At 42.4% G+C, this 25,954-nt stretch overlaps 2 protein-coding genes across 3 annotated transcripts in view; both read right to left on the bottom strand.

Annotated features, from left to right (window-relative positions):
• Positions 1 to 25,954, bottom strand: part of LOC119896541 (transmembrane protease serine 9-like) — a 154,865-nt gene that overhangs the window by 49,912 nt on the left and 78,999 nt on the right. The window contains exons 10-15 of one of the 2 annotated variants that reach the window (XM_038710007.1): positions 19,888 to 20,140; positions 19,139 to 19,304; positions 17,069 to 17,343; positions 14,571 to 14,716; positions 14,240 to 14,489; positions 9,989 to 10,976 (exon numbers count right to left, since the gene is read on the bottom strand). In XM_038710007.1, coding sequence (XP_038565935.1) covers positions 14,241 to 14,489; positions 14,571 to 14,716; positions 17,069 to 17,343; positions 19,139 to 19,304; positions 19,888 to 20,140 — 1,089 coding nt within the window. In that variant the 3' untranslated portion in view covers positions 9,989 to 10,976; position 14,240. Of the gene's footprint in view, positions 1 to 9,988; positions 10,977 to 14,239; positions 14,490 to 14,570; positions 14,717 to 17,068; positions 17,344 to 19,138; positions 19,305 to 19,887; positions 20,141 to 25,954 lie in introns of those variants that run through there. The other variant, XM_038710006.1, reaches the window with a different exon arrangement.
• Positions 1 to 25,954, bottom strand: part of LOC119896550 (transmembrane protease serine 9-like) — a 134,945-nt gene that overhangs the window by 106,924 nt on the left and 2,067 nt on the right. Inside the window, exon 2 of the mRNA XM_038710021.1 lies at positions 25,616 to 25,636. Coding sequence (XP_038565949.1) covers positions 25,616 to 25,636 — 21 coding nt within the window. The remainder of the gene's footprint in view (positions 1 to 25,615; positions 25,637 to 25,954) is intronic.

The following is a 25,954-nucleotide window of genomic DNA, read 5'->3' as shown; positions in this document are numbered from 1 at the left end:
CGGCCAGCGAAACAAACAGGCCTTTGTTCGCCTGAAGCTACACACCTGAAGTGCCGAGACTCATCTGCCTTCAGTTTGTTTTTATTTCTTTATTTCTTTGGTTTGTTAAAGTTTGAGTCCGTTAAGTTACACTGGACTAATTCAGGAACGACCAAGTTCCATTTTAAGCCTTTTTCGTCGAGCCAACTTCACCGAGGTCAGACCAAGCCACGTGGTCTCGCCAGCTACAACCAAGGAAACCTGCAAACAGCCGAATTGCCAGACGGAGGAGGCGTTTTCAATCAGACACGGAGACCCCGAAGATCCTAGCAAAAAGCCGGATCGGCAGCTAGCGTGGGACCCTGCAACAGGCCAAAAGCAGGCTGTCGACAAGCAGTAAACTTAACACACGTCCTGTGATCAGATGTCCATTTTAACTCCTAAATAGCATTAGTTTACTTTCATTAGCTCTTCTATGCCGTAGAGTCAATGCTTCCCACAATCGACCTCCAGGCTCATTGTTCAGCAAATGTTTATGTTCCCTGTATCCAACCATCTTTTATCACCTTAGTTAGAGAATAAATTCACTGTAATATAATCAAGAGCTGTGTGTGTTGCCTATTTAGTTCCTGCCAAGAGAATTGACCCTTTAGATATGAGACTGACTGACTGATTTAAGATAATTGAGCGATTATATAACTAACTGATCACTAGTAATAATTGTATAATTATTCAAAACTACCTAGAGGTCGGAGACTCTAGGATTATAACAACTCCGGTGGTGCCCTTTACGAGGAAATTCTGATTTTATGAATAATAATTCATAATTGGGTATCAATTCTCATAAATTTATTAAAATGCATAACTAATAATTTAGGTCCACTACTAATGGCCCCGTGTGAGGCCTTGTGACATACTATAATAATAGACTACACACAGCCCTGATGCAGAGAAGTTATGAGAAAAGTTATTGAGGAAATTTTTCCCTCCAAAATTTTGCCACTGAAATAATTATCGCCCAGTAAGTTGCTCCCTAGAAACTCTCCTGTCTTCCCTCTTAACTTAACGTTAGTGATGAAAGTGTGTGTGAGTTTTGACCATGTTCTTTGTTGTGAAATGAAATGCTTTGTGCAACTTGTTTGGCCGCCGCGCCATCATTCTTTGTTGTTCAGTACAGAGCTGTAGTGAGCTGAGCTATGAGGACCGAGCTAATGTTAAACTGAATGCATTCCTGTAACGTTACCATATGAGAAATCTGAGCTAAAGCTACACAATCCCGCTGACGAGGGATGAAATGCCCTTTTGGTTGAGAGAAACTTAACCGATATTGATAATTTTAAGGCCTAATAAGAGGCAGACAGATTACAGTTGCGCTGTGCCAATGTGATTTGTTTGCGGCTATAAATAACAGTCTGACGCGCTGAGCCGTGGATTGTTATGTTATATGCAAAACTCCGGTATCCTGTTGAAATTAGCTACTTCAACAAATACAGCTGCCCGGCAGTGGAGTCACAGGCGTGAAGACGCCGAGTTTAGCCTGTAGCGTTGTACCTACCGAGCTAAGTTAACGCTAAATCGAAGCTTGAAAGCAAGCTGAGTCATTGAAACAAAGGAGCGAGTCCTTCCCCCATTTTGAGCGGGACTGGTGTCCGTCAGTGTTCTGATTTACTGCCGTTGCTGCAACGACGGTTTGCTAACTGCGTTAGCCTGAAGCTAACAGCTGTTGGGTCCGAGGACCAGAGAGGAAGCCGCTTCTTCTTCTACATTGAGAAATAGGCCGCGCCCGAGGCGGAGCCACAGCTCCCCTACTGGCTGGCGGAATAAATTGCATGCTCTGCATTAAATCGACTTCAGCGTCATCAGTGACAGAGATGAGCGTTTGAATCGAGTGAATTAAACCAGACTTTGGTGATAGATCTTGTTAACTTGAGACACATAAACCATTGTGTCGACTCTCAGATTAAATTAATAAGGAGTGTTACTCCTTAAGTGTAGGATAGAGCACAGGCTCTCCTTTTTCCTTGAATAACCTTTAAAGATCTATTGGGTGTTTGCTTGTAACAAGGTACTGAGCCAGTTTAGTACCCTAACCTAGGATTACACTGAGTAGTTCTATTAATTTTGATGCAATCTTTTATTCAAAGATTCGCTTTTCTAATTTTGATCCAGCTGTATTTGAATAAAAAGCTTTATTCTCATTACTGCTGCAATATCCCTGATTTTGACTTTGTCATTTTGAAGCCTTTTCTGTAGTGCTATTTTTGATCCTTGCAGGAAATAAGATAAGCAGAATAACATCTTGATTTGAATTTTTGTAACCTTTTGTTGTTTGGACTGATTGGAATTCTGAAACCTACATTAAGCTTGATAAGTTGAATTGATAGCTTTCCAACTAGGCTTTCTTTAATCCTTGTTCACATAAATGTAATTGGACTCTGACTTTTATAGCAATTGGAATTTTGATAACTTGATAACCAAGGGTAATTAAAAAAACCTTCAGTTTAATCAGCTTTGATTTTTTTTATTTAATCCACTTTAATCAGCCTGGGATTTTTGTTAATGTAACTTTGAACTTTGAGTTTATTCTCATTGCCTTTGAACTTTGATTTGAAATTAATTATTTTCTCAAATTTTAATTTTCCAATTTTGAACTCTGATTCTAAAATTTAATTTTTCTCAAACAATTTTTCCAACTTTGACTTTGATCATTAAGGACTTTGAGCTTTGATTGTCAAGCTAGTTGTAACATGAACTTTGATTTGATCTATAGCATTTAACTTTAATCCCAAGTGTGATTTAATTTCATTTTCCTATTTTTGCCTTCACCCTAAATTTGAATTTTCAGTTTGGGCATTTAAGTCTGACTTGAAAGTCAGCTTTCTCCAACCTGACATTCCCTTTTCTCAACTAGTAAACACACTAGCTGAAACTCTGTTTAGACTGGCTCAGGTCTGCTGTACCAGCTAACACCTGTAGTCCACTTCTGATTTTGTTAAGCAAATTGTATAACTGAGTCCATAGATTGATTTGATCCTTTTTTCTTCAGATTCCAGCCTTCCAAATTAACTTAAAGGAACATCAACAGCTCCAGGAAGCTATAGAAGCAACACCCATTTATTTTGTATTTGTAGGTATATCCTCTGAGTTGACACACTCGTTTGTTGTCTGATTTGGACTCACACAAAGTCCTTAACCAAACCACTTGAGTACCTGCCTGTGAACATGGCAGACCCACGCTTAGTGGCAGCCAGTGGGGGCGACCCACTGGAACACTTGACTCCATCTTGGCCCACATGACCGAGACCTGGTACCTGGCTACTCAAGCCAACTACAAGGCACCGATGCGGTGAACCTTGAAACAATTTTTGCAGAGCTGGTAACAACTGCTCTAGCCACTTCCTCAAAGGACAAAGCCTTGTCCCAGATGCTAGGAAAACTAGCTATTGTAATATCTGCCCAGTCTAAGCACACGCACCAGCTTGAACAGCAGCTGGAAAACACCAGGCAGTCACTAAGTGAAGCGGAAGAACGCATCACTGACCTACAGGCTCCTTGCCACCTCCCACAGGAGGGTGGAGTCGATGAGGAGAAAATTGAGCTGCAGGAAAAGACCAATCAGCTTGAACACTCACTCTTTCAGCAAGAACAGGAGTTAGAGTGGACCAAAAGTAAAGTTAAAGACACAACTGAATCTCTTGACCAATCAGAAACCCTCCTTAGACAAGCAGTGGGGGAAATTAAAGAGCTAAAATTACGAGTCAAGTTTATAGCAAACTTAGAGAAGCTGACCAAAAACGCATGCAAGAAATGCGAAGACAGCTAGAGGACAGGGACAGAGTAACCCAATCCCGCTACAGCAGGAAAACAAGGAGGAGTTGGCTGATACCAGAAGAGAGTTCCAGCTCTCATGTGAGACAGCCAACATACTCCCTCCTACAAAACACTCCCACCAGAGAGACAAGGCTTGCTCCCCTTTGCCAGCCTCAGGAGGATGGTCTCCACGACCACTCCCACAACTGATCCCACAGGATCATATGACAGAGCGCCAGAGAAATAGCCCTCCACCTACTCAGGTGAAGACGGCTTACTCCCCTCGGCTGCATCCGCCGCCCACTGCTGACCATGACTTAAGCCCCTCTGACAGGGACTTAGACAAAATCGCTCGCCACATAACACGCTTCGAGCCTGAGTCTACAGGCTCAAATGAGACCAGTATCTATCTAAAAGATATTGAATATTACTTGCGGAAATTCCCTGCTGCCACCACTGACGACAAGATTTACCTGATCAAGGTGACATCTAGTCGAGAGGTCAGCAGCTTTATTGAACGCCAGCCCAGGTATGTCAGACAAGATTATGACTCGCTCTGCCAGGCACTGGTGGAGGAATATTCTGACTTGACAGCACAATCAGGTCTAACAGCTGCACTTGCTGTTAAGCAAGGGAGGCCAGAACCTCCTCAGCAGTACTACAACCGACTCAGACAAGCGTACTTTGGTACCAAAAATGAGCCCGATATGGAGGAAGAGTTAAACTTCAAATATCTTTTTATCCAAAACCTCCACCCCACTACCAGTCATCATCTGGGTGTGGCAGCCTGCCCACGCACCCAAACCAGTCGACAGCTACGCGAGTTAGCTACAAAAGGTTTGAAAAGCAGAGACTCACCATGACGAGGCATCCTGAGCCCCATGGTGTCCTCACTCTCAGCATCAATTCCTACAGGTGGAGCCAAAACGAGCTCCTGGTCTTGAAACACCTGCGTCAACCTGCATCACCTCCCAGAACTATAGACCAAGCCAGAAGCAGAGGTGCAGCCTGCCTCAGCAAAATGAGCATGGTCGACGTCACTCAGAGCCATCTTGGTCTGAGAAGAGCCAAAATCTGAGGCCTGAAACCCATCGGCCCAGGTACACGCCCAACCGCTGTGAAACCCACCTCTTTTCACGGAAGGGGGGACACAAGCACACAATCCCAAAACAATTGGGACAGGCGATCTCAGAGAGCTACACTCCAGAGATCCCATATAGAGACACAAATAGCGATAACACTGAAAGTGAGTCTGACACACCCACTTTTAGTAAGGAGGAAATTACAGCGCTTAAGCGCCTGCTCCAAACCCTGTCCAAACAGGAAGACAAGAAGGCAGAGCACTTGGCCGCAGCTGCTGCAAAGCCAAAGTCCCCTTTCCTGACACTTTGTCAAAACGACTGACACGCTCACACAGATGGACTGAGAGAACCGCTCCCTCCAGGACACTCCTGGTACAGTCCGACTCAAGAGAGAATCCTCTCACAGAGTCCAAAGCCACTCAGGGCAGTCCGCCCTCCCAACAGTTCTTGTGTCACCTTACTGAAAGGGGAGTTTCACGGAAATTCTACCTGCCTGTAACACTTGAAAACACTCTGGTGCAGGAAGCACTTCTTGATTCAGCTGCAGACATCACTATAATGTCATCAGCCCTCTTCAGGCAGCTACAGGCTATGACCCGCTCCCACAAAGACCTGAAACTACAGACTTGTGACATTGAGGTCCAGCCACTCGGCCCTGAAAACCTCAATCTGACAGCCATGACATTAGTCCACATGTCTATCGGTCCCATGGACCTCATCCACCCGGTGTATGTCTCACCATTTGACGCCATTCCTCTACTCATTGGCAAAGACTTCCTTAACCGCTTTGAGCCACTGCTTGACTTTCAGAACTTGACGATCTGGGCACAGGTGAAACGACCCCTGCCTATCTCACTGTCTGAATACATCACAGAACGAGAAACCCGCCTCTGTGCTTTAGTTACCACCTCAAATGACGCACTGATCCCCAAAACCACTCCACTGGATTGGCCGATCAGCACCGACACTCATGACTGTGAGCTCAGACTCCAGAGATGGGGCACATGCCTTCTTCCTTGCCTCCTGACCTCTCTAAGGAAGTGATTCACACTGAGCCTTCAAAGGCTACTGTCAGCCTTTCTTTTTTGCCGCTTACCAGCGACTCTGTTCCCACAGGCAACAGGACCAATGACAGACAGATGGGTGCACAAACTGTCACCGCCTTCCCTGTCAACACTTCACCAGAGCCATCCTCCATGACTTACATAAAGACATGAGAGGGGGGTCAGACACCACATATATTCATCCTACAGCTGAACTTGACACCAAGTTTACAGCACTAGGCAAACAGGGTGCTGTTAAAGACACACCCCAGCACTCCCAAGCGGATTTGCTCCCCACCCATCCCGCCCTTATGACTTGCGATGCCACCAGAGCCCAGGCAGCAGGCTTGTCTGTGACAGCCTCCCCTGCGCCACAAATCTCAGTCCCTGACTCCCTCGGTGACTCTGACCTAATTCGGCTTCAAACTCTTGATCCCGCCATTAGCAAAATGCTCCTCTGCCTTTCTGACGCAGAGCCTGTCTCCAACACTGAGCTTGCTTCAATCCCTGGCTTGAAACACCTTTACCTGGTGCGCTCTTCTTTGCGTGTCGTCACGGGCATTCTCTCGTATGTCTCAGACGCCCGCACTTCACCTGCGTTCGTGGTGCCTCAGAGCCACAGGGGGGTGATGCTCATGCACGCCCATGACTCACCTTACAAAAGCCACAAAGGGTTCAGTGCAACCCACAATGCACTAAAACAAGTAGCATATTGGCCAAACATGCAAAAAGATAAGCAGACTACATCAAAACCTGTAAGGTTTGCTGCCAGTCTCAACCAGCAAAACCGTCACACAGAGCCTCCTTACAACGGAGAGGCATTTCTTTTCCCTTGTCAAAGACACAATTTGACAGGAGGGAACCCCAAACTGAACCAGCCAGAGGAAATAAACATTTCCTCGCAGGCCAAAATAATTTAGACAGCACACAAAGATGCAAAGTCTATAACGACCAAAATGCATCTCACAACAAGCTCCGAAGGGGGGACAGAGTTTGTCATCACATCTCTGCTCCACTAAGGAAACAGGATGGCCAGAGAACAGGAAGACTTGCACACAAGTTCTCTCCCCACTGGACCGATCCTTCTGTGGTCACAGACAAACATTCACCTGTTCTGGACCGAACCAAGCTTCACAAAAATCCCATGGGACTTGTCGGGAACGATAACGTCCTAATAAATTAATAATTAACAGAAATCCTCAATTAGGGACGATAGCTGCTAGTGGTTAAAAGGTCATTAGAGTTCGCGTGCGTGCCTTGTAAAACAGAACTTGGAAGCCAGGTATCTTTTTACTTCGGTCCGCCACCCACAGCTCTAGCCACTATTCTGTGTCTCCCTGTTGCAATTTAAACCTCCCACTAAATTACCAGTGGAGGTCTTTAACCAATTAAATTAGAATTTCCAAAAATTTTATCACCCACCAGGTGGAGCCGCTCCCAACCTGACCACTTAGTCACAAGTGGTGACTTGTTACTGTCTAAATTTATTGTTCCTTATACCAATTAAGAGTACCTGCTCCAGAGCAGACATCTTGCAGCAACTGCAGAAATAGAAACCCTCAGACTAGACTGTTAGCCTAAACCAGCTAAACAACCCTCAAGCTCACTGCAGGTTATGGTTCTGAATATCAATGAATTTCTGAGAAAAATAATGTTGGTCATGCTCACACACGACTTGTCATTTGTTAAGATATTTGTTTGCTTCCCAAATTAATTTTCCGCTTTACTTTGTTTCAGGTGATTAAGTAACACAGCAGGCACCTGCTACTTTCAGACTAGCTAATTGGGGTTACCCTAAGTGACTAGCAGAATTAGTAGCCTTAGAAGGACATCAACCTGATCACAGATGTTGTGTTTTGCCACCTGCTCTGCTCTGCTTGACTCCTTCCACCTCACCAGCATCATCAGTACCTGACCAGCAGCTCGCCAGCATCATCAGCTCCTGACAAAGTCGACCTGCACCTGACAAACCACACATGTTGTTTCTCATTGCGTCCAAACGTTACCTATCGGAGGGAACATTTTGGCCGAAGGGGGGACTGTAGTGAACAACGGTGTGGATTTGTGCATTTTATATTGAATAAATGTGGAGCTACCCTAAATTCCTTTCTCCTCCCCAGAGAAGATGGGGAGGGGTCAAAGTTGCTTTCTCTAAGTGCTAGCCCGACCATAAAACTGGCACCATTTTGATTCCGAAGCTGATAACGCGGGGCCTGACTGTTAAACTGACAAAGGGACACGAGCCAGCCATTGGCATCTCCCTGAACAGCCTATCAAAACTTACCCCACCACACACGTTTCCGTGGAAACTGACCTTATTCTTTGTTTTATTACCACATCAAAAGGATACTCCTTGTCTCACCTAAGTGTGACATGGTCCAGACACTGAACTTTGGATGACAAAGGACTGCATTCTCCAAAAGACTCAAAGCATTTAATTAAGTTAATTAAATCTTTAGTTACCTGAATATGTTTGCCTCTATTGAGCAGTTATGTTAACTGTTGTTGCTATCTGTTGTTGATATTAGTGCTGAAAAGAAGTTACTTGTGCAGTGTTTTCATTTTCAGCAAGACACTCCTTCATCTGATGTAATCAATGCTTGTTCATAATACTTTCTTACAAAATCCCTTTAGAAATGATGACAAAGAAATGTTTTACTACACTCTTAATCGCCAGCTTGAATTTAAGGATGAATCAACAATATTCCCCGGTTCCTAAGGAGAGACGATCTTTGATTTAATCCAAGCTTTCCTCATGTAACCTGAGCTCCCCCAAGTGGACGAAATAAGTATTACATGCCCTCGTCGGAAATGCGGTTAAATGTATAAAAATCCTGACCAATAATGTGACAATTGTTTCCTGTTACCAAATGCCTAGAACAGTACAACCGTTCAACCATTGAGGTTCGATTGTGGAAAATATTTGATTATAATACGTGCAAATAGATTTCTTTTCTTTAGACATTAAGTTTAGAAAGGCAGTCCCTGGGGAAACCTGAGACGCCCCCTGGGGAACCACGCCCCAGGCAACAAAAGAGCGACACGCGACCTGCTCGCCAGTCTCTAGACTCTTCACTCTTAGTCTCTGCCCTCTGGATGCTTCGGCACGCACAGCGTGCCTCGCCAGGCAACGCCCAGACTCGGCCAGCGAAACAAACAGGCCTTTGTTCGCCTGAAGCTACACACCTGAAGTGCCGAGACATCAATCTGCCTTCAGTTTGTTTTATTTTCTTTATTTCTTTGGTTTGTTAAAGTTATGAGTCCGTTAAGTTACACTGGACTAATTCAGGAACGACCAAGTTCCATTTTAAGCCTTTTTCGTCGAGCCAACTTCACCGAGGTCAGACCAAGCCACGTGGTCTCGCCAGCTACAACCAAGGAAACCTGCAAACAGCCGAATTGCCAGACGGAGGAGGCGTTTTCAATCAGACACGGAGAACCCCGAAGAATCCCTAGCAAAAAGCCAGGATCGGCAGCTAGAGTGGGACCCGTGCAACAGGCCAAAAGCAGGCTGTCGACAAGCAGTAAGACTTAACACACGTCCTGTGATCAGATGTCCATTGTAACTCCTAAACTATAGCATTAGTTTACTTTCATTAGCTCTTCTATGCCGTATGAGTCAAATGCTTCCCACAATCGAACCTCCAGGCTCATTGTTCAGCAAATGTTTATGTTCCCTGTATCCAACCATCTTTTATCACCTTAGTTAGAGAATAAATTCACTGTAATATAATCAAGAGCTGTGTGTGTTGCCTATTTATAGTTCCTGCCAAGAGAATTGACCCTTTAGATATGAGACTGACTGACTGATTTAAGATAATTGAGCGATTATTAACTAACTGATCACTAGTAATAATTGTATAATTATTCAAAACTACCTAGAGGTCCGGAGACTCTAGGATTATAACAACTCCGGTGGTGCCCTTTACGAGGAAATTCTGATTTTTGAATAATAATTCATAATTGGGTATCAATTCTCATAAATTTATTAAAATGCATAACTAATAAATTTAGGTCCACTACAATATTCACTTCAGAAACTGTAGAAAATAAGTGAGTGTATCTTGATTTGTTAAATTTTTTATTTTGATACACAAGTGTGGAAACAAAAACAAACAACTTCAGCCTCCAGAATGACCATACAGTTGAATCAATACATCTCTAAAACAGTTTCAACACAAACAGATTATAACCATCATGAAGGAGGATTTACTGCAGGACATTTAGATTAGACTGCATGAGTTGAGTTCATACATGTACTCAAAGCCGACAGAAAGGATTTCCCTTAATTAAAAACCAGGTTATTGTGATTAAAAAAATAAATCAAAGGGGTTAATATTTCAGCACTTTCACATCTACAGGACATTTGTTACCATGGCAAAACTCGACAAGACTTAATATTGACATTAACCTTTCAAACTAAATTATTATAAATGTAAAGTAGAGTTGAAGTATTTTTAGAGCAAATGCTGCTTGTTCACTTTAGATATCATTGTACATTAAGGTACACTAGCTCCAATAAGCAGATGATGGGCATGTGATCCTCTGACCTCTAAAATATGCTCCTTAAAGTTTTTTAATCCATTTGTTAACGACTGTTCCATTGACAGCATTAGTTTAATTCTACCTGCAATGTTAAACACCATCCTGTTTTCAGTTATTTGAGGGGGAAGTTTTATGTAAATGACAAATCATCATTTTGTCTTTGCATAACATCCTTCAAAAATCTTGACACGCTCGTATGCCAGGCTACATATACCTACATTTGTTCATTGCTGGTGAAACAATTCATTGTCATTCATTTATTAATTTTACACCCTTCATTATAGAGAGAAAGATATTTCCATCCAGAAGTTCTCACACAGAGAAGATGTGGAGATGGAAGAAGAAGAAGAGGGAGTGAGCAGGAGCGCCCCCGCTGGTAGTTGGTATGTTGCCGGCAGCAGTGCTGGTGCTGTTGTTGCTGGTGGTGTTGGTGTCTGAGCCAGGAAGGTGGTGTTGTTTCCAACTAACAACACTGCCGTCTGGAACCAAGAGCCGCTCTGCTCACCGCCAGATCACCCTGAACAAACAAACAGGACAGATGTGTTCAAGTACAATTTTTTTTGAAATGGAACTTAACTTTTTATTGCTTCGTTTCTCAAAATGTGCTATATGAACAATACCTCCTTTTGTGTTCTAATTAAAGTGAATAAGTATATTTCCAGAAAGGCCTTAAATGTTTAAAAATTTAAAGCAAGAAAATAGGTTAATGTGATGCATGCTGGTAATAACGTAACGTGACTTGTGGCATTTGCAAAGGCAGTTGCTGCAAGATCAATCATTATTCTATGCTCACAGTAAGCTCATACACTCTACGGGAGGAATAATGTGTCAGACTTGAAGGCAGTGTTTTAAACCATGCCCCTGTAGTCACCTGTATCTCACATCTGACTATCAAGTCGGCGAAAGTCAGCAGAAGTCATCTTATGCGCTTATGGAAAAAGGCCAAATGATCAAATGTAACAGAAGTAACAGAGTATAGAAGAGTTGATTACATCTCGGGTCTAGGACCAAAACTTGTCTTCACCTGTTAGATAAATTAAACAACAACTTGAAGTCAGTTACATCTTGGCAGGCCTCAAGAGGAACTGAGGGGCAGCTTGTGATACTTCGTATTTTATAGTCCTCAGACTCTTCCGATGGGGCGGTTTATTTGAATTGAATTCATTTATGAACTGTGTTATGACTGGTGTAGGCCAGTCATAACACAGTTCATAAATGAATTCATTGTGCCCATGCTGTCATGCAGTATGATATATAAAAAAAAATCATAGCATGCATGTACAGCACGGCTGCCTGGTTTGGTATGTAGCTTCTGATTAGTTTGAAACAGGTGAGATTACTTTGTATTGTTTTTGAGATTTTCTTCTTGAGGATCTAAAACTAATCCTAGATATTTAAATTCTGTAACTGGATGAATGTCTTTATTTTGTAAATTAATATTAAATCTTTCTTTTAAATCAAGTTTTTTAATGTAAAAGCACATGGAGACTGTTTTTGAGAGATTTAGAAGTAACTGATTTTGGATGAGCCACTGTTGGATGTCAGACATACTGGTGGACAGTACAGCAGCAGCCTGCTCAGGTGACTTAGCAGGTTCATAAAGAACTGCATCATCCGCATAGACCTGACAACTGGCACCTGAGCAGTGCAGTATATTCATCCTAAAAATGTCATTAGATTTGGAATTTGAAAGTTTATTGATTATTTCTGCAACTTTTGTATCCGGCACCTCTTTAATATAAAAGGAATCTATTGAAGTGACTCTCAATGAATGATTGAGAGAATCGACGGACTGGAAATCTTTTGATAATTCTTCAACTGATTGTACAAAATATGAATTGAATTCATCAGCCATAGTGGCACTATCAGTTATACTACTGCCATTGATGTTAAGTTCTGCAATCTTTTTGTGTTTATTTGAGTTGTTAGTCAGATTTTTTAAATGCTTCCAAAGTGAATTATTCTTGCCTTTAGCACTGTCAGTTAGTTGAGTTTAATATGTGGCTTTTGCTTTCCACAGCTCAAATACAACTTTATTCCTTAAACTTCTGTAAATCAGGAGATCAGTATTAAGTTTAGCTCTTAGAGATGTTTTCAAAGATAAATCTCGCTTTTTCATGAGTTTTCGTATTTTCATTATTTATCCAGAGCACCATGGATTCTTTTTGTTTAGATTTTATTTGCTTTGTAAATTCAGACTTGTAATAGCTGTGGTCATGGAATTACACACAACACTCCTCTACATCATCTAATGTCATATTTTGTTCCCAGTTTATGTTTTTAAATTCCCTTTCAAATTGCACAATTTTGCTTTTAGGAATAATGAATTGTGTTTTTTCATGATCAGGTTTACCAAAGTACTGCAGGCGCTTCTTTGTCAGTTTCCTAACAGTCAAAGTCATTTTGTGGTCCGAGAGTCCAGTAATCAAATTATAAGTCCTTGTTCTGGTCTGTAAATGTAGTAAATGTCAAGTCAATGAGGGTCTTAGTCTGCCTTGTTATCCTTGTGGGTCCTTCAATCATTTGTCGATAGCTGAATTTTGTTATAAGTGCTTTGAGTTTCTGTTTACAGTTTTTGTCAGACCAGCTGATATTGTAGTCTCCATACCATATTGTCTCTCTGTAAGAGTCCAGTTGTTTAACTATAACATTTAATTCATCATAAAATGTAACATTATGAGAAGGTGGATTATAGAAGACAGCAATATTAAAATTCATAGTAGGCGATAGGGTTACATTTACGGCTAGACATTCCAGGGGAGTGTTCAGTTCAATTAAGTGATATTTAAATTCGTCCTTGATGTATATTAGTACTCCTCCCCCCTTGCCTGTATTTCTGTCCTTTCTAAAGCACTGATGCCCAGCAATGTCAATCATATTAGTTGGAATGTTACTGTGAAGCCACGGTTCTGTTAAACAGAGGTAATCCAAGTTTGAGTCCAGGAGAAGCGCATGTGTACTCTGCGTGTACCTGGAGGATTAAACGTGAATCCACTAGGGGGAGATCAAGGCCGGATCATCTCTTGCCAACACCGGATTGTCTTACTTGACATCGTCCGAATTTGAACATGGTAAACAAACCAAACATTGCAACACTTGAGGATGTTATCATAATGATGTCAGTAATTGCGGACTAGCTCCAGGAGTTGTATTCTAAACATCCCGCCATAAATCTCCTTTGTCTACTGCTGACCTTCTTCTTTTGCATTTAATGGTGGTTGGCAAACCAACTCCATTACTGCCACCACCTGGGCTGGTGTGTGGAACAGGACATTGCTGTTGACCTGCCTGTCAGATTGACATACTGCCCCCACGTTCATTTGCTGAACTGCATCTTGCGGACGAGTAGCTTTAATTTCTGGAGACGTGCACAACCTATGCTCCAAAGGAGCACAACCTACGGTTCAAAGGAACGCAAGATATGTGTGGCAGACCACAATGGGAGATACCCTTTACCTATCTGGCGTGGAGCACAGCTGAAGGTTAGACTACATGATGTTGGATTCAGGTGTGTGGATGCAAGTGTGTGTGTGTGTGTGTGTGATGTTGTAGTACGAGTAAAGAGAAAAGAGCAAGGCACACAGAGCAAGATATATTACGCCCTGAGTGACGTGGCTAGATACAATGTGACTAATACTCACACAGAACAGACCCCCATCAGTGAACTTGCATTCACGCACATGGTCGTGCATTTTGGTCATGATAAAGAAAAACATTTTAAATCTCTCTAAGAGGTTTCTAAATAAAAAATCAAATCATCTGGATAGGGCTGGCACTTACATTAGGGTGTGTTTTTTGGTGGTGTACAGGTGACGCTGAGGTCACCGTCAGTCCCAGTGGACTTGTAGGTGTAGTAGCCTGGCTGGAAGCTGGTGATCTGGCTGTTGATCCAGGACTGATACTGGGACACTCGGGTGTAGCCTGACTGGAAATTAGGCAGGGCACAACCCAGACTACTGGTAAAACTCACGATTCCCCCCTGGATCCAGCGACCACCCTGCTTGCTCACCAGCGGACCTCCTGAATCTCCCTTTAAGGAAAGAAACATCTTAGAGAAGGATTCTTTGCAAAATGTGAAATTGGACACAAACACAGGTGTAAAAATGATCACCTGACAGGTGTCCATCCCTCCAGCACTGAACCCAGCGCACATCTTGTTGCTGGTGATGATGCTCAGTCCATAGGTACAGCTACACTGTCTGTTCCCCACAATCGGCAGCTGCACCTCCATGAGGTTTCCTGGGGATGGAAGGGACACTGAAGAGACACAAATTCAGTTTAGTAAACAACACAAGTGGTGAAATGTGATTTCAAATGGTTTCACACAGAATGGACACTTAATATATCGTACAGGCTTTGCCCTCTAAGGCAATCGCTAGTTGATCGTTATCCCTCGCGCACACAACCAATGCTGAAAGAGGTTTTTTCATGCCCACCTGCGTGACTGGCCACCACCATGGTCTCATCCTGTCTATAAATTGGGGTTAGACTGGAAAAATCTGCTTCCATTTTTCTTCTAAAAAACATCTAAAGAGCTAAGATTAAAGAGCAAAAGAAGGAGAGGCAGAGAGTCATCAGGCTTTGCTCAACCAGCCAGATGGGGTACATTATGGACTTGAAGGCCGTGTCTGTTTCCGGAACACGCCAGCCAGCCCTCAGTCCACAGGTATCATGTGCTTTCTGCCCCCCTCCTCACCCTCCTCTGTCCAAGGATATGAAACCTGTTCAGATGCATCCACTGGATGGTGCTCCTTGACCCAGAAGAGCCAGAGTTGGATGACACTTGTCCCCAATCAGCTCGGATGGTCTCCTCATGCCTCACTTATACTTCATGGTGGACTCTCTGGCTGCCTCCTATGTCTCTTAATTGCATCCACATTTTCCTTACTTGTGTCTTTTCCTTGCGTTATATGCTTGATTTATACTCCTGCGTAGGGTCTACATGCGTAGCTAAGCCATAGGCTACGCACATAACCAGGCATTTATACTTGTGCATTGGTGTATCGATTCTGCAATTACATCAACAAACGCTACTTGGCAGTAGCGCTAGAGCGTCTACTGTGTTGACTTTTGCAAGCCGAGCAGGCTAACTTCTGGTTTTGCGATCCGCTAACTTGAATGGGGGTAAAACTGTATACATATACCCTTTTCAAATGTCATCAACCATATAGATTCTGATAGTGAAACGAGTCATTTTGCAACGTTCAAATATATTGATCCACTGTGTTACAGCCGCCGTTTTGGCCGCTAGTAAAAGTTACTACAAAGCAAGGGCACTTCCGGTTGGCATGGGGGCATTGCCATGCTACCAAGCCGACCAATGACAGTGCTTACGGTCCGCGTCAACTCAACGGATATGGATGCATGTCAGGCAACAGTGTAGCCTTTGCGTAGCGTAACCAATGCCGTCACCTACGCCATTGATTTGATGCAGAAGTATAAATTACACCTAAGTCCCGCCCACCGGGATGCATGAAGAGAAGCAAGAAAACCGTGAAGAATCCGTGCTGCCAGCAAGAGCCGTTCTTCACATGCGCAAAATCTGTCAGTTAAAGAAGGTTACCGCAAATCTGCCTATTCAAAATGATCCAACTAAATCTATACTTTATATATTAAAAACCTTACTCAACAGTACATCTTTAATTTTTAATAATGACAACAATCTCACAATGTGAGCAACACAAAGGAGGCTAACCCTAGCTGCTAGCACATCGGCTGTTGTGCACAGCTGTAAGGTTAGCCGGTCGACATGCATAAAATCACTGACTTAGGTTTAGGCACACACCATGATGGTTAGGGTTAAGTGCTATCATAGCTAGCTAGCTACCTACCTACTTAGCGCTTCCAGCCTGGAAAGGGTATTTCATTCAGATGAACCCAGAGGCGTCTCGTAAGGATCCCGAAGGGTACCTTTTGCATCAAATAACGCTATAAAGCGTAAGTATTTGATGCCCTGACAAGAGAACGGACAACAACACACGAATAATTATGAACAGGCACATTTAACCTTCTTTGACCGACAGGACGCCTTTTGCACATGTGAAGAACGGCTCTTGATCACGGCACGGATATGGCAATGACAAACCGTGCCAGGAAAGAAGGAACGAGGATATATGTTTTTAGAGATATGAGACACCCTTTCCCCTGAAGCGTCACGTGACGTCAAGAGACGTCTGTTTCTGATGACGGCGGCAGCTGATCACAGCTGGATCAGCTGTCAGTCTAACAGCTGTACAGACTTTTAATGGAGTTTGTGTCTGAACGCACTGTGCTGGTACTAATAAAGTCTCACAGTTATCAGTGCAGAGCAGCATGGGCTCATACCCCCTCCTACCTTCCTGTTGACACATGGAGAGCTGTCCTCCATGTTGGTCCTACTCCACTCACCATCAAACTGTGTGTTTGTTAATGTCACAGACAGATTATGACATCCCTACTGCCCCTTGACTTTAACCTTCGTTGGACACAGCCAGTTAGTTACAGGAAGGTTTTGTTGCTCCCCTGGGTAAATGAGGAACTACATTTTTACATGGAAAATTCAGGTTGTTGACACCATTGTAGTTATACTGTCTCTGAAAATAAATGTAATCCAGGTGCTTTCTGACCCACCTCCAGTTCCAACATTGCCCCAGCCGGTGGCCCAGGAGAGAGTCCCCTTGTAGTAGGTGCTGCCTGGGGCTGCCAGGCAGACGGGCTGGATGTAGGAAGTGAAAGCCACCGGTGAGGAGAGCTTCAGGAGGCAGATGTCGTTGTCATTAGTGTTGGAGTTATAGCTGGGATGCATGATGATCTGTGACACTGTCCGAGTCACTTTATTGGGGTTTGATCCCTGTAGACTCTGAAGACCCAGAGACACAGTCAGAGTGCTCGTGGTTACGCCTGTGCTGTAATCAGAAGACAAACAAAACAGTCAAAGTCACTGGAAGCAGAACTGTTGTCCAGATCTCTTTAGCAGAGACCACCATGTCTAATTAGAGAAGTTGTTCCCTTAATCTTATAATTTTCCATACAGTCTGCACATATGTACATTGCATGTTCTTTGCACATGTTGCAGTGGCGACCTCCAGAAAACTAAGGATTCATTTCTTCCTTATTCTACCTTATCAGTTTTATTCCAGGCAAAGAAATCTCCAAGTTTACATGTCAAAAGAAGTTAGTAAGAATAAATTTCAAATGTCGGTTAGGATAGAACTTGTGGTTAACGTTGTGAAATGTCACGATTTGGTTAGGTTTAGGAAAACATCTTAGTTTGGGTAAAAATAACTTAAAAAATAAATTACTTCACTTACTTCACTTATGTACATAGTTACTTCAACTATAATAATCAGTGTTGACTTTTTGTTTCAAATATGCAGCCAATTTCTAATCATTCAACTACAAGGGCCTCACTGTGATGAAAAGTGGTGGGGACATAAGGGCGCAGGTTAGGGGTGTGACGATACACAATATTAGGTTCATGAGAACAGTACGAGAAAATATTTTAATGCTATTTTGAAGACATATTCAATGCTGAAATATTTGTAAGGATGTAAGGGTCCACCACCAGAAGACTATGAGCATCAAACACCTTATTTCCAGCTTTCTGGAGACATTTTCTGCAGCAATTGGTGTAAAAGGAAACAAAATTCAGGTGGCTGGTGAAAAAATACAATAAACTATTGTGAAGTAATTAGTAGCTTGTTTTTTAGCTAAAGTTTTTTTCTTTTGAAGGATGCACATTTCTTCTTTATTTAGATTGCATTGAATGTTTTGTTATTGTGTTAATAAACCTTTCTCAAAGCATATACCATAAACTATACCATAGCTTTCGTGGGGGTTCTCTTTTTCCCCCCGCGTCATTCTTACTGCTGAATCATTAGCAGCTGTAAGCATTTAGGCCTGGGGCTGAGTGTGAAAGTATCAGGCATGTTTGTATTCTAATACTACTAATAATATTTATTATTATTATTATTATTATAGTTGTTGTTATCATATGTAGCCATTTTGCTACAACTACGCTTCACACAACAGCTATGTTTGCGACCTGATCTTTCTTTTCTCTGTGAGAGGGAAAAATTTAGAAAGTTGCGTGGCGCTGTGGAGAACTCCAGCTGCAGTAGTGCATGGATCTAATCCTAATATTCATCCAGCCAGAGAAACAATCACAAACCGCACACAGCGTGTCTGTCGTACTAGCGACACAACCCGTGGGAGTGGGGCAGTGGAGCGGACAGGGACAGGAGATAATAGAGCGACCAGCCCGCTGTGGATGGTCGGTGATTGTACCCTCTGGCTGGATGAAGTCTGAAGCTCCTGATTTTACGCATGGATCCATGATGATAGAGAAAATGGGAATAAAGCATGCTGTCAATATTTTAGAGATACCCAAAATACAGCTCAGCCCCCCCGCGCACCTATGATTACAATACTAGGATGGCTCAGTGTTCTCCACTGCCTCTTAGAACAGTTCTTCCCAACCTTGTTGGCTGGGGACGCTTCAAAAATGAAGGATTGTCTGCTTGCTACTCGTCATGACAGCTTGAAACAACACAGATTTTCACCTTGAATGATGATGAATGATAATATCAGTTAAATTCAAGTTGCAAAGGTCTAGGGTCTCGACCCAACTGCCTTAGACAGGCTGTTTACAGGACTGCATGGCATGTTGTTTTTTGTCGCAACCCAACCCTCACTAGTTACCTTGCAAAGCAGTGAGCAGCAGTCATCACCCATTGATTGTTAATGAGGGTTCCTCCACAGAAGTGGAACCCTGTAGAGGTTTGCAGACTGGCCTGCCAGGGCCAGCTGCCTGCAGAGGCCACCTGTCCTCCAACAATCTTGGTGTTGAGTGTTGGCTGACCACACACTGAGGAGAGAGACAATAAAGACACAGAGTGAACAATACGGGGTTTACAGTAAATACTGACAATAATGAAACTATTTTTAAAAGTTTACGTCCAAGAACATGTTTAAAATGTCCAAATGACAGCTGGACAGGAATCACTAAAGGTCACAGCTTAACAATATACATAAATATGAGTCATAAAAAGCTGCTTAAATAATAAACCTATACGGACGTTTTTTCTAGTGAGGATGGGCTGAAATGACTATATGTTATTCTACTGCTACTAATCTTATTACTAAAAATACTAATGAGTTTTATTAATACTACTACTACTGTTATTGCTCCAGTCCCTGATGATGTCTTAATGTCACAAAAACATGAAGCAGAAGTTAAAGGGCCCCTCCACTGATTTTACACATGAAGTAAGTTTTTTCTCTTTACGAAGAGTGACCACAAATATATAACTTTGTCGTTTTATAAACAACCATGGTGCTGCCATGAACTTCATGATGAACAGTAAATGAACACATCTCCATTCATACATTCTGGAAGAAGAAGAAGAAGAAGAAAAATCTAATATTAAGCTTTCCAAGGCTAAATGTACCTTGGGGTATTGACGGTGGCAGGCCAGGACAGCTGATGCTGAGGTCGCCGTCGGTCCCAGAGGAGGTAAAGGTGATGAAGCCTGGCTGGTTGCTGGTGATCTGGCTGTTGATCCAGGACTGATACTGGGACACCCGGGTGTAGCCTGATGGGATATTAGGCTGGGCACAGCCCTTACTACTGGTAAAACTCACGATTCCCGCCTGGATCCAGCGACCGCCCTGCTTGCTCACCAGCGGACCTCCTCCATCCCCCTTAAAGGAGAGAAACATTTAGGAGAAGGAATCTTTGCAAATGGTCAAATCTGACACAAATACAGGTGTAAAAATGCTCACCTGACAGATGCCTTTTCCTCCAGCAGTTAACCCGGCACAGATCACATTGTCTGTGATCGCACCCACTCCATAGTTACAGTTACACTCTCTGTTCCCCACAATCGGTTGCTGCACCTCCATTAGGTTTTGCGGGAAAGGAAGGGACACTGGAGAGAGACAAATTGAGTTTAATAGATTCACATCTTTTAAAATGGTTTCGCACAAAATGGGCAGTTTAATAAACACATTAGTGATCTGTGGCACACCTCAAGAGTTGCCAGGTGTTTGTCTGTGGATCAAACAAACATTCTCACTACTTGAACCTAAAGGACCATGCCAGTCGTTTTTCAATGTCTTAGTCCATTAAAGGGACAATGAGTAACTCCAATTCAAGCTTAAATGTTAAACCAAAGGACAGGTTTGCCACCAAACTTCAAAACACTTCCTGTACTTCACATTGAAACAGTAACACCAATTCATAACAAAAGAAAAGTTATCTCATTTCACTTTTCATATAAAGCAGGTCTAGACTGTACTCTATATTATTATTAACACTTGTTGTCTGAAGCAAGAAAAGACTCTCTTTTCGGAGGTAGAGAGACCTCGAATGGAACCGTGTCTCAGGTTTGGTGGCCATTGGTGGCGACCAGTTGGGGTTGAGAGAGAGAGAGAGAGAGCCAGAGAGAGCGTTGGATAGCAAAAGAGAGTGAGAGAGGGCGAAGGGCTGATGCAACACAATGTCCACATAGAACTACATAATCTGTAAAATTGGTTGTGGTTCAGACAGGAAATGAATAATGTTGTGATAATTTTACTAATATTGTATATAATGATAATACAAGAGGTGGAGAGAGGAGCTCAGTGCATCATGGGAACCCCCCCGGCAGTCTAGGCCTATAGCAGCATAACTAAGGGATGGTTCAGGACTACCTGAGCCAGCCCTAACTATAAGCTTTATCAAAGAGGAAAGTCTTAAGCCTACTCTTAAATGTGGAGATGGTGTCTGCCTCCTGAACCCAAACTGGAACCTGGTTCCACAGGAGAGGAGCTTGATAGCTGAACGCTCTGGCTCCTAGTTTACTTTGGAGACTCTAGGAACCACAAGTAACCCTGCATTCTGGGAGCGCAGTGCTCTGGTGGGGTAGTAAGGTACTATGAGCTCTTTAAGATAAGATGGTGCCTGACCATTAAGAGCTTTGTAGGTAAGAAGAATGATTTTAAATTCTATTCTGGATTTTACTGGAAGCCAATGCAGAGAAGCTAAAACAGGAAAAATATGATCTCTTTTCCTGGTTCCTGTCAGAACACGTGCTGCAGCATTCTGGATCAGCTGAAGAGTCTTAATGGACTTTTTCGAGCAGCCTGATAATAAGGAATTGCAGTAATCCAGCCTAGAAGTAACAAATGCATGGACTAGTTTTTCTGCATCATTTTTAGACAGGATGTTCCTGATTTTCGTAATATTATGTAGGTGAAAAAAGGCGGTCCTTGAAATTTGCTTAATGTGAGACTTAAACAACATGTCCAAAGATAACTCCAAGATTCCTCACAGTGGTGCTGGAGGCCAGGGCGATTTTTACATTTAATAAAGCATAACATAATTAAATCATGTTAAAGGTTCAGTGTGTAAGATTTTGTGTGAGGTTGCAAATTGCAAACCATATAACCGCATAATAGATTAAGTTTATTTTTGCCTGCCAGCAATAATATCTGGCGCGCAGTCAGATTATGGTGCTTTGATAGCAGCAAAAAATAAAAATAAATGTTTGACGATTTAGATTTCAGTCATGACAGCAACAGTTAGTCACATAATCACTTCCTCAAGTGCTTTAGCCTTCAAAAAAAAAAGCGCAAGAATGTTTTTTTGCATCAGTGCTTTACTTCGAGTTGAACTGAGCTTTGAAAAATTCTAAACATTAAAAAGAGTCTGTAGCCTGCTTGACCTCTTGAAGAGCCCGTAAAGCGTCCGTAGGTTAATGGATGCGGATCAAACACTGAAACACTGCAGCTGTAATGCTGTAATGTCAGCATGAGAAACTGTCGCTGCATGTCGCTATGTAATCAGTCTCACAACCTTCTAGTTGAGAGTCCTGCACTTTATCAACTTAGCTAACCGAACACCATGACAACAGTCTCAAATATTATGGCTTATATTCTCACCCACCATCTAATGCATGAAAAATTGTTTCTTATTACTTCTTCTTCTTTGAACGTACATATTCAACGTAGTGATGAGCTAAGAAGAAGAATGATGATGATGAAACGAGCTCACATGACGGCACGATACGGCGACGTCCTTGTAAGGGGGGACCCACAGTTATGTAGATAGAAATGAGTCATTCTAAGGTAATAAAAATATAAAGTTTCATTGTGTAAGGTTATACACCACTGACAACATAGTTATGGATATTATATTGCTTTTCTGTCAATAAATCCTCAGAAATATTACACACTGGACCTTTAAATATGTGATAATTCAATTCAATACAGATGGGCTACATCTGAGGACTTGGCCTTTTAATTATTTAAGATCTCCTCCCTAAATCACAGAGGCTTCAGGGCTACCTGTTTAAATGTAATGCTGGGGTGGTAAGAAAAAAACTTCTTTTCAGCTGCAACACCAGTGGAACAAGTCAGAATAAAATCTACAAATGTGAGTACAAATGTGGTGTGCGGTCCACATATACAGGGCAACTTCGAGTTAACCACAAAGATAACTTGCTCGGAGCAGTTTAGAGATGTGTAAATTGCCATGGCAGCAGACCTCAGGTAAAACCTTTCGTAGTACGGGTTAATCAGGAAGTTACTCATGAAGTTACCTTGATAAGCCAGTTACCTCGCCTCGTAGTACAGGCCACTGATCTGTATCACATCTGTATCTCCCTGCCTCTGTGTGTGTTTGAGAGAGTCTTCCCTATCCTGAGTACCTGATGTGTGTCCCCTGGTTGTGTCCCACAACGCTTGTTTGCTCTTGTATAAATGGTTTTCAGTCCCTCTTCGGTCATTGCAGTATGTTGAGGCTTCTTCTTGTCTCTGTGAGGTTGCATTTCACATTATTCTGCTTTTTGCTAATAAACCTTGCAAACTGATGTCAGCTCTCCACTGTTGTGCGTTTGGGCTCAAGCCTGCTTATCACTCGATAAACATAGTTATAGGCACCACTGTAATCAGACTGTTTCTGAGAATAAATGTAATACAGGTCTTTTCTGACCCACCTCCAGTTCCAACATTGCCCCAGCCGGTGGACCAGGAGACAGTCCCCTTGTAGAAGGTGCTGCCTGGGGCTGCAAGACAGACAGGCTGAATGTAGGTGGTGAAAGTCACCGGAGAGGAGAGCTTCAGGAGGCAGATGTCGTTGTTAATATTTCCAGAGATAAAGTTGGGATGAATGATGATCTGTGATACTGTCCGAGTCACTTGATTGGGGTTTATTCCCTGTAGACTCTGGAGACCCAGATACACAACCAGAGTGCTCGTGCTTAAGCCTGATCTGAGGTAATCAGAAGAGAAACAAAACAGTGCAAAAACATGAAAAGTACAACTATAGTCGAGAGCACTTAAACAAAGACTAAGTCGATTGTACGACCACGTCTGTGGAGTTATTACGGTTATAATGACATACGAGCCACGTCTGCCGGCAAATATGAAACGATGCGGCAGCAGTCCCTGGGGATTTATTGATGGAATAATGTGTTTTGGAATTGACTGCGCAGCACTGAGCAGCAGTCAGCACCCACAAGCAACGCAACACTAAGTTACTCCAGCCGTTTCAGCGATTATTTGTTTGTCAGGTAACTTTTAATGGCTTGCCCAGAGACATTCAGTTTACTTTCTAGCTCACCAAGACATGCTGTTGTTGTGATGTTAGCTATAGCAGCAGGAGAGCTGTATCACTGCCTGGAGCTGCTGTGCTGCTCTGGGACTGTCTCTTTCTCTCATGTTTACTTTACAAAGCAAGTAAAAACAGTTTGCTAACCCAAAACCTAGCTCATATTAAACAGTTACATTACTTGCTGTGTCATTGTTCACTCTATATCATGGTGTTGGATTTCTAAAGAATAACTAACCACCCACCTTTATGAGGCAGAGTTCATAATATTTCATTGAATTTACAAAGAAAATATTCTATGTCAGGATATATATCGTTACTGGTATATAAAATGACCTATATCGGGATGTGAGATTTTAATCATATTGCACAGCCCTAGTAGTCGGACGACAAACGGAAACCAGATGCTAAACTTGCCTATAGAGAGAGCTACAAAAATGAACTCTAAAATGCATCCTAAACTCTTGCTGGAATAATCCTCTTAAATTTTCTCCCCTGCCTCTTAAAGCAGCAGTATCCATCCTTTTTGGCTAATGACTCCTCAAAATGAATCATTGTCTGCTGCTGTACATCATCACAGGTCAAAACACAGATTTTCTCCTTGGATGGTGATATCTATATATTTTTATCTGTCCTGTAAATCCTCTCAAGACCTGTTACATTTATCTTGCGACCGCTTGGAGAGATTCCTGCCCCCAGGTTGGGAACCACTGCCTTAGACAGGCTGTTTCCACCACTGCATGGCATGTTGTTTTTTGACGCCGCCCTACCCTCACTGCTTACCTTGAGCAGCACTGAGCAGCAGTCAGCACCCATTGATTGTTAATGAGGGTTCCTGCGCAGAAGTGGGACCCAGAGGTTCGCAGACTGGCCTGCCAGGGCCAGCTGCCTGGAGTGGACACCTGTCCTCCAACAATCTTGGTGTTGAGTGTTGGCTTACCGCACACTGAGGAGAGAGACAAGCTATTGACAACATGTTTACGCCCCAAAAACATTTTTAAAGGAGACAAATTATACTGCATTTACAGTCCTATACTGTAGTTCTGCGACTCCTGTATGGCAGCTTTGCATGATTCAAAGTTTAAAAAAAAATTTTCTCTGTCTTATACTGACTCTTCATGTAGGGCTTCATTTCAGCGTCTGTCTGAAACAAGCTGTAGATGTTTCTGTCTTTTTAAGCCCCCCCTCAAAGCCCACTGTCTTCTGATTGGCCAAAGCCTGAAGCATGTCACCAGGCTGTTGTTGTGCTCAGAGGTCCATACAGACTGAGCGTAGCTGTGCGGAGCAAATGATCATATATGAAACACCTGCTCCATCTGGCTCCATGCGTCGTAGAACAGAGCCAGCTGTTCATAACGGAGCGTTCAGAACAGGAGGAAATCTGAGTTTTTTGCTTAAAGAGATTTCTTTTAAATACTTTAACCTCATTATTATTGTCCATGTTTAACATGAACATCTAACACTGTAACATTGTAGTTAATCATAAAATATAGAAAAACATAATATGTCTCCTTTGAAATGTCCCAATAATAGACAGACAGACAAAGTAAAAAAGTAAAAAAGTGAGCGTAGAAACGGTGACTTACCACTTAGTTGTGACTGAGACTCTGAAAACATAAAACAATGATACATTAATTGTGTATTTATATATACTGATATGTCTTAGCTATAGTTCACATAATTACTTTAATTGCATGCTTACAAAAAACTCAACTACAAGGACAGACTGAAAAGAATAAGAAAAGTTTTAAGGTGGCTTTAAGTTGCAGATTAACAAATTCAGTGCTTCTAATTTTCAAATCAAGCACAATTCAACTTAGCTTGCACTACACTAGATTTCTGGCTTGAAAAATATATACAAATAATACAAATGTATGAAAGATGTGGAATATTTTTAGGAATGTTGAAAAGCTGACACTAAACTA

Source organism: Micropterus salmoides, unplaced genomic scaffold (genome assembly GCF_014851395.1).
Source record: "Micropterus salmoides isolate LMB-PRFRI ecotype aquatic unplaced genomic scaffold, ASM1485139v1 Ms_hic_scaffold_10, whole genome shotgun sequence".
In the NCBI taxonomy this organism is placed as follows: Eukaryota; Metazoa; Chordata; class Actinopteri; order Centrarchiformes; family Centrarchidae; genus Micropterus; species Micropterus salmoides.
The sequence above is the reverse complement of the archived record's forward strand: the minus strand, read 5'-3'. Positions and strand labels throughout refer to the sequence as shown.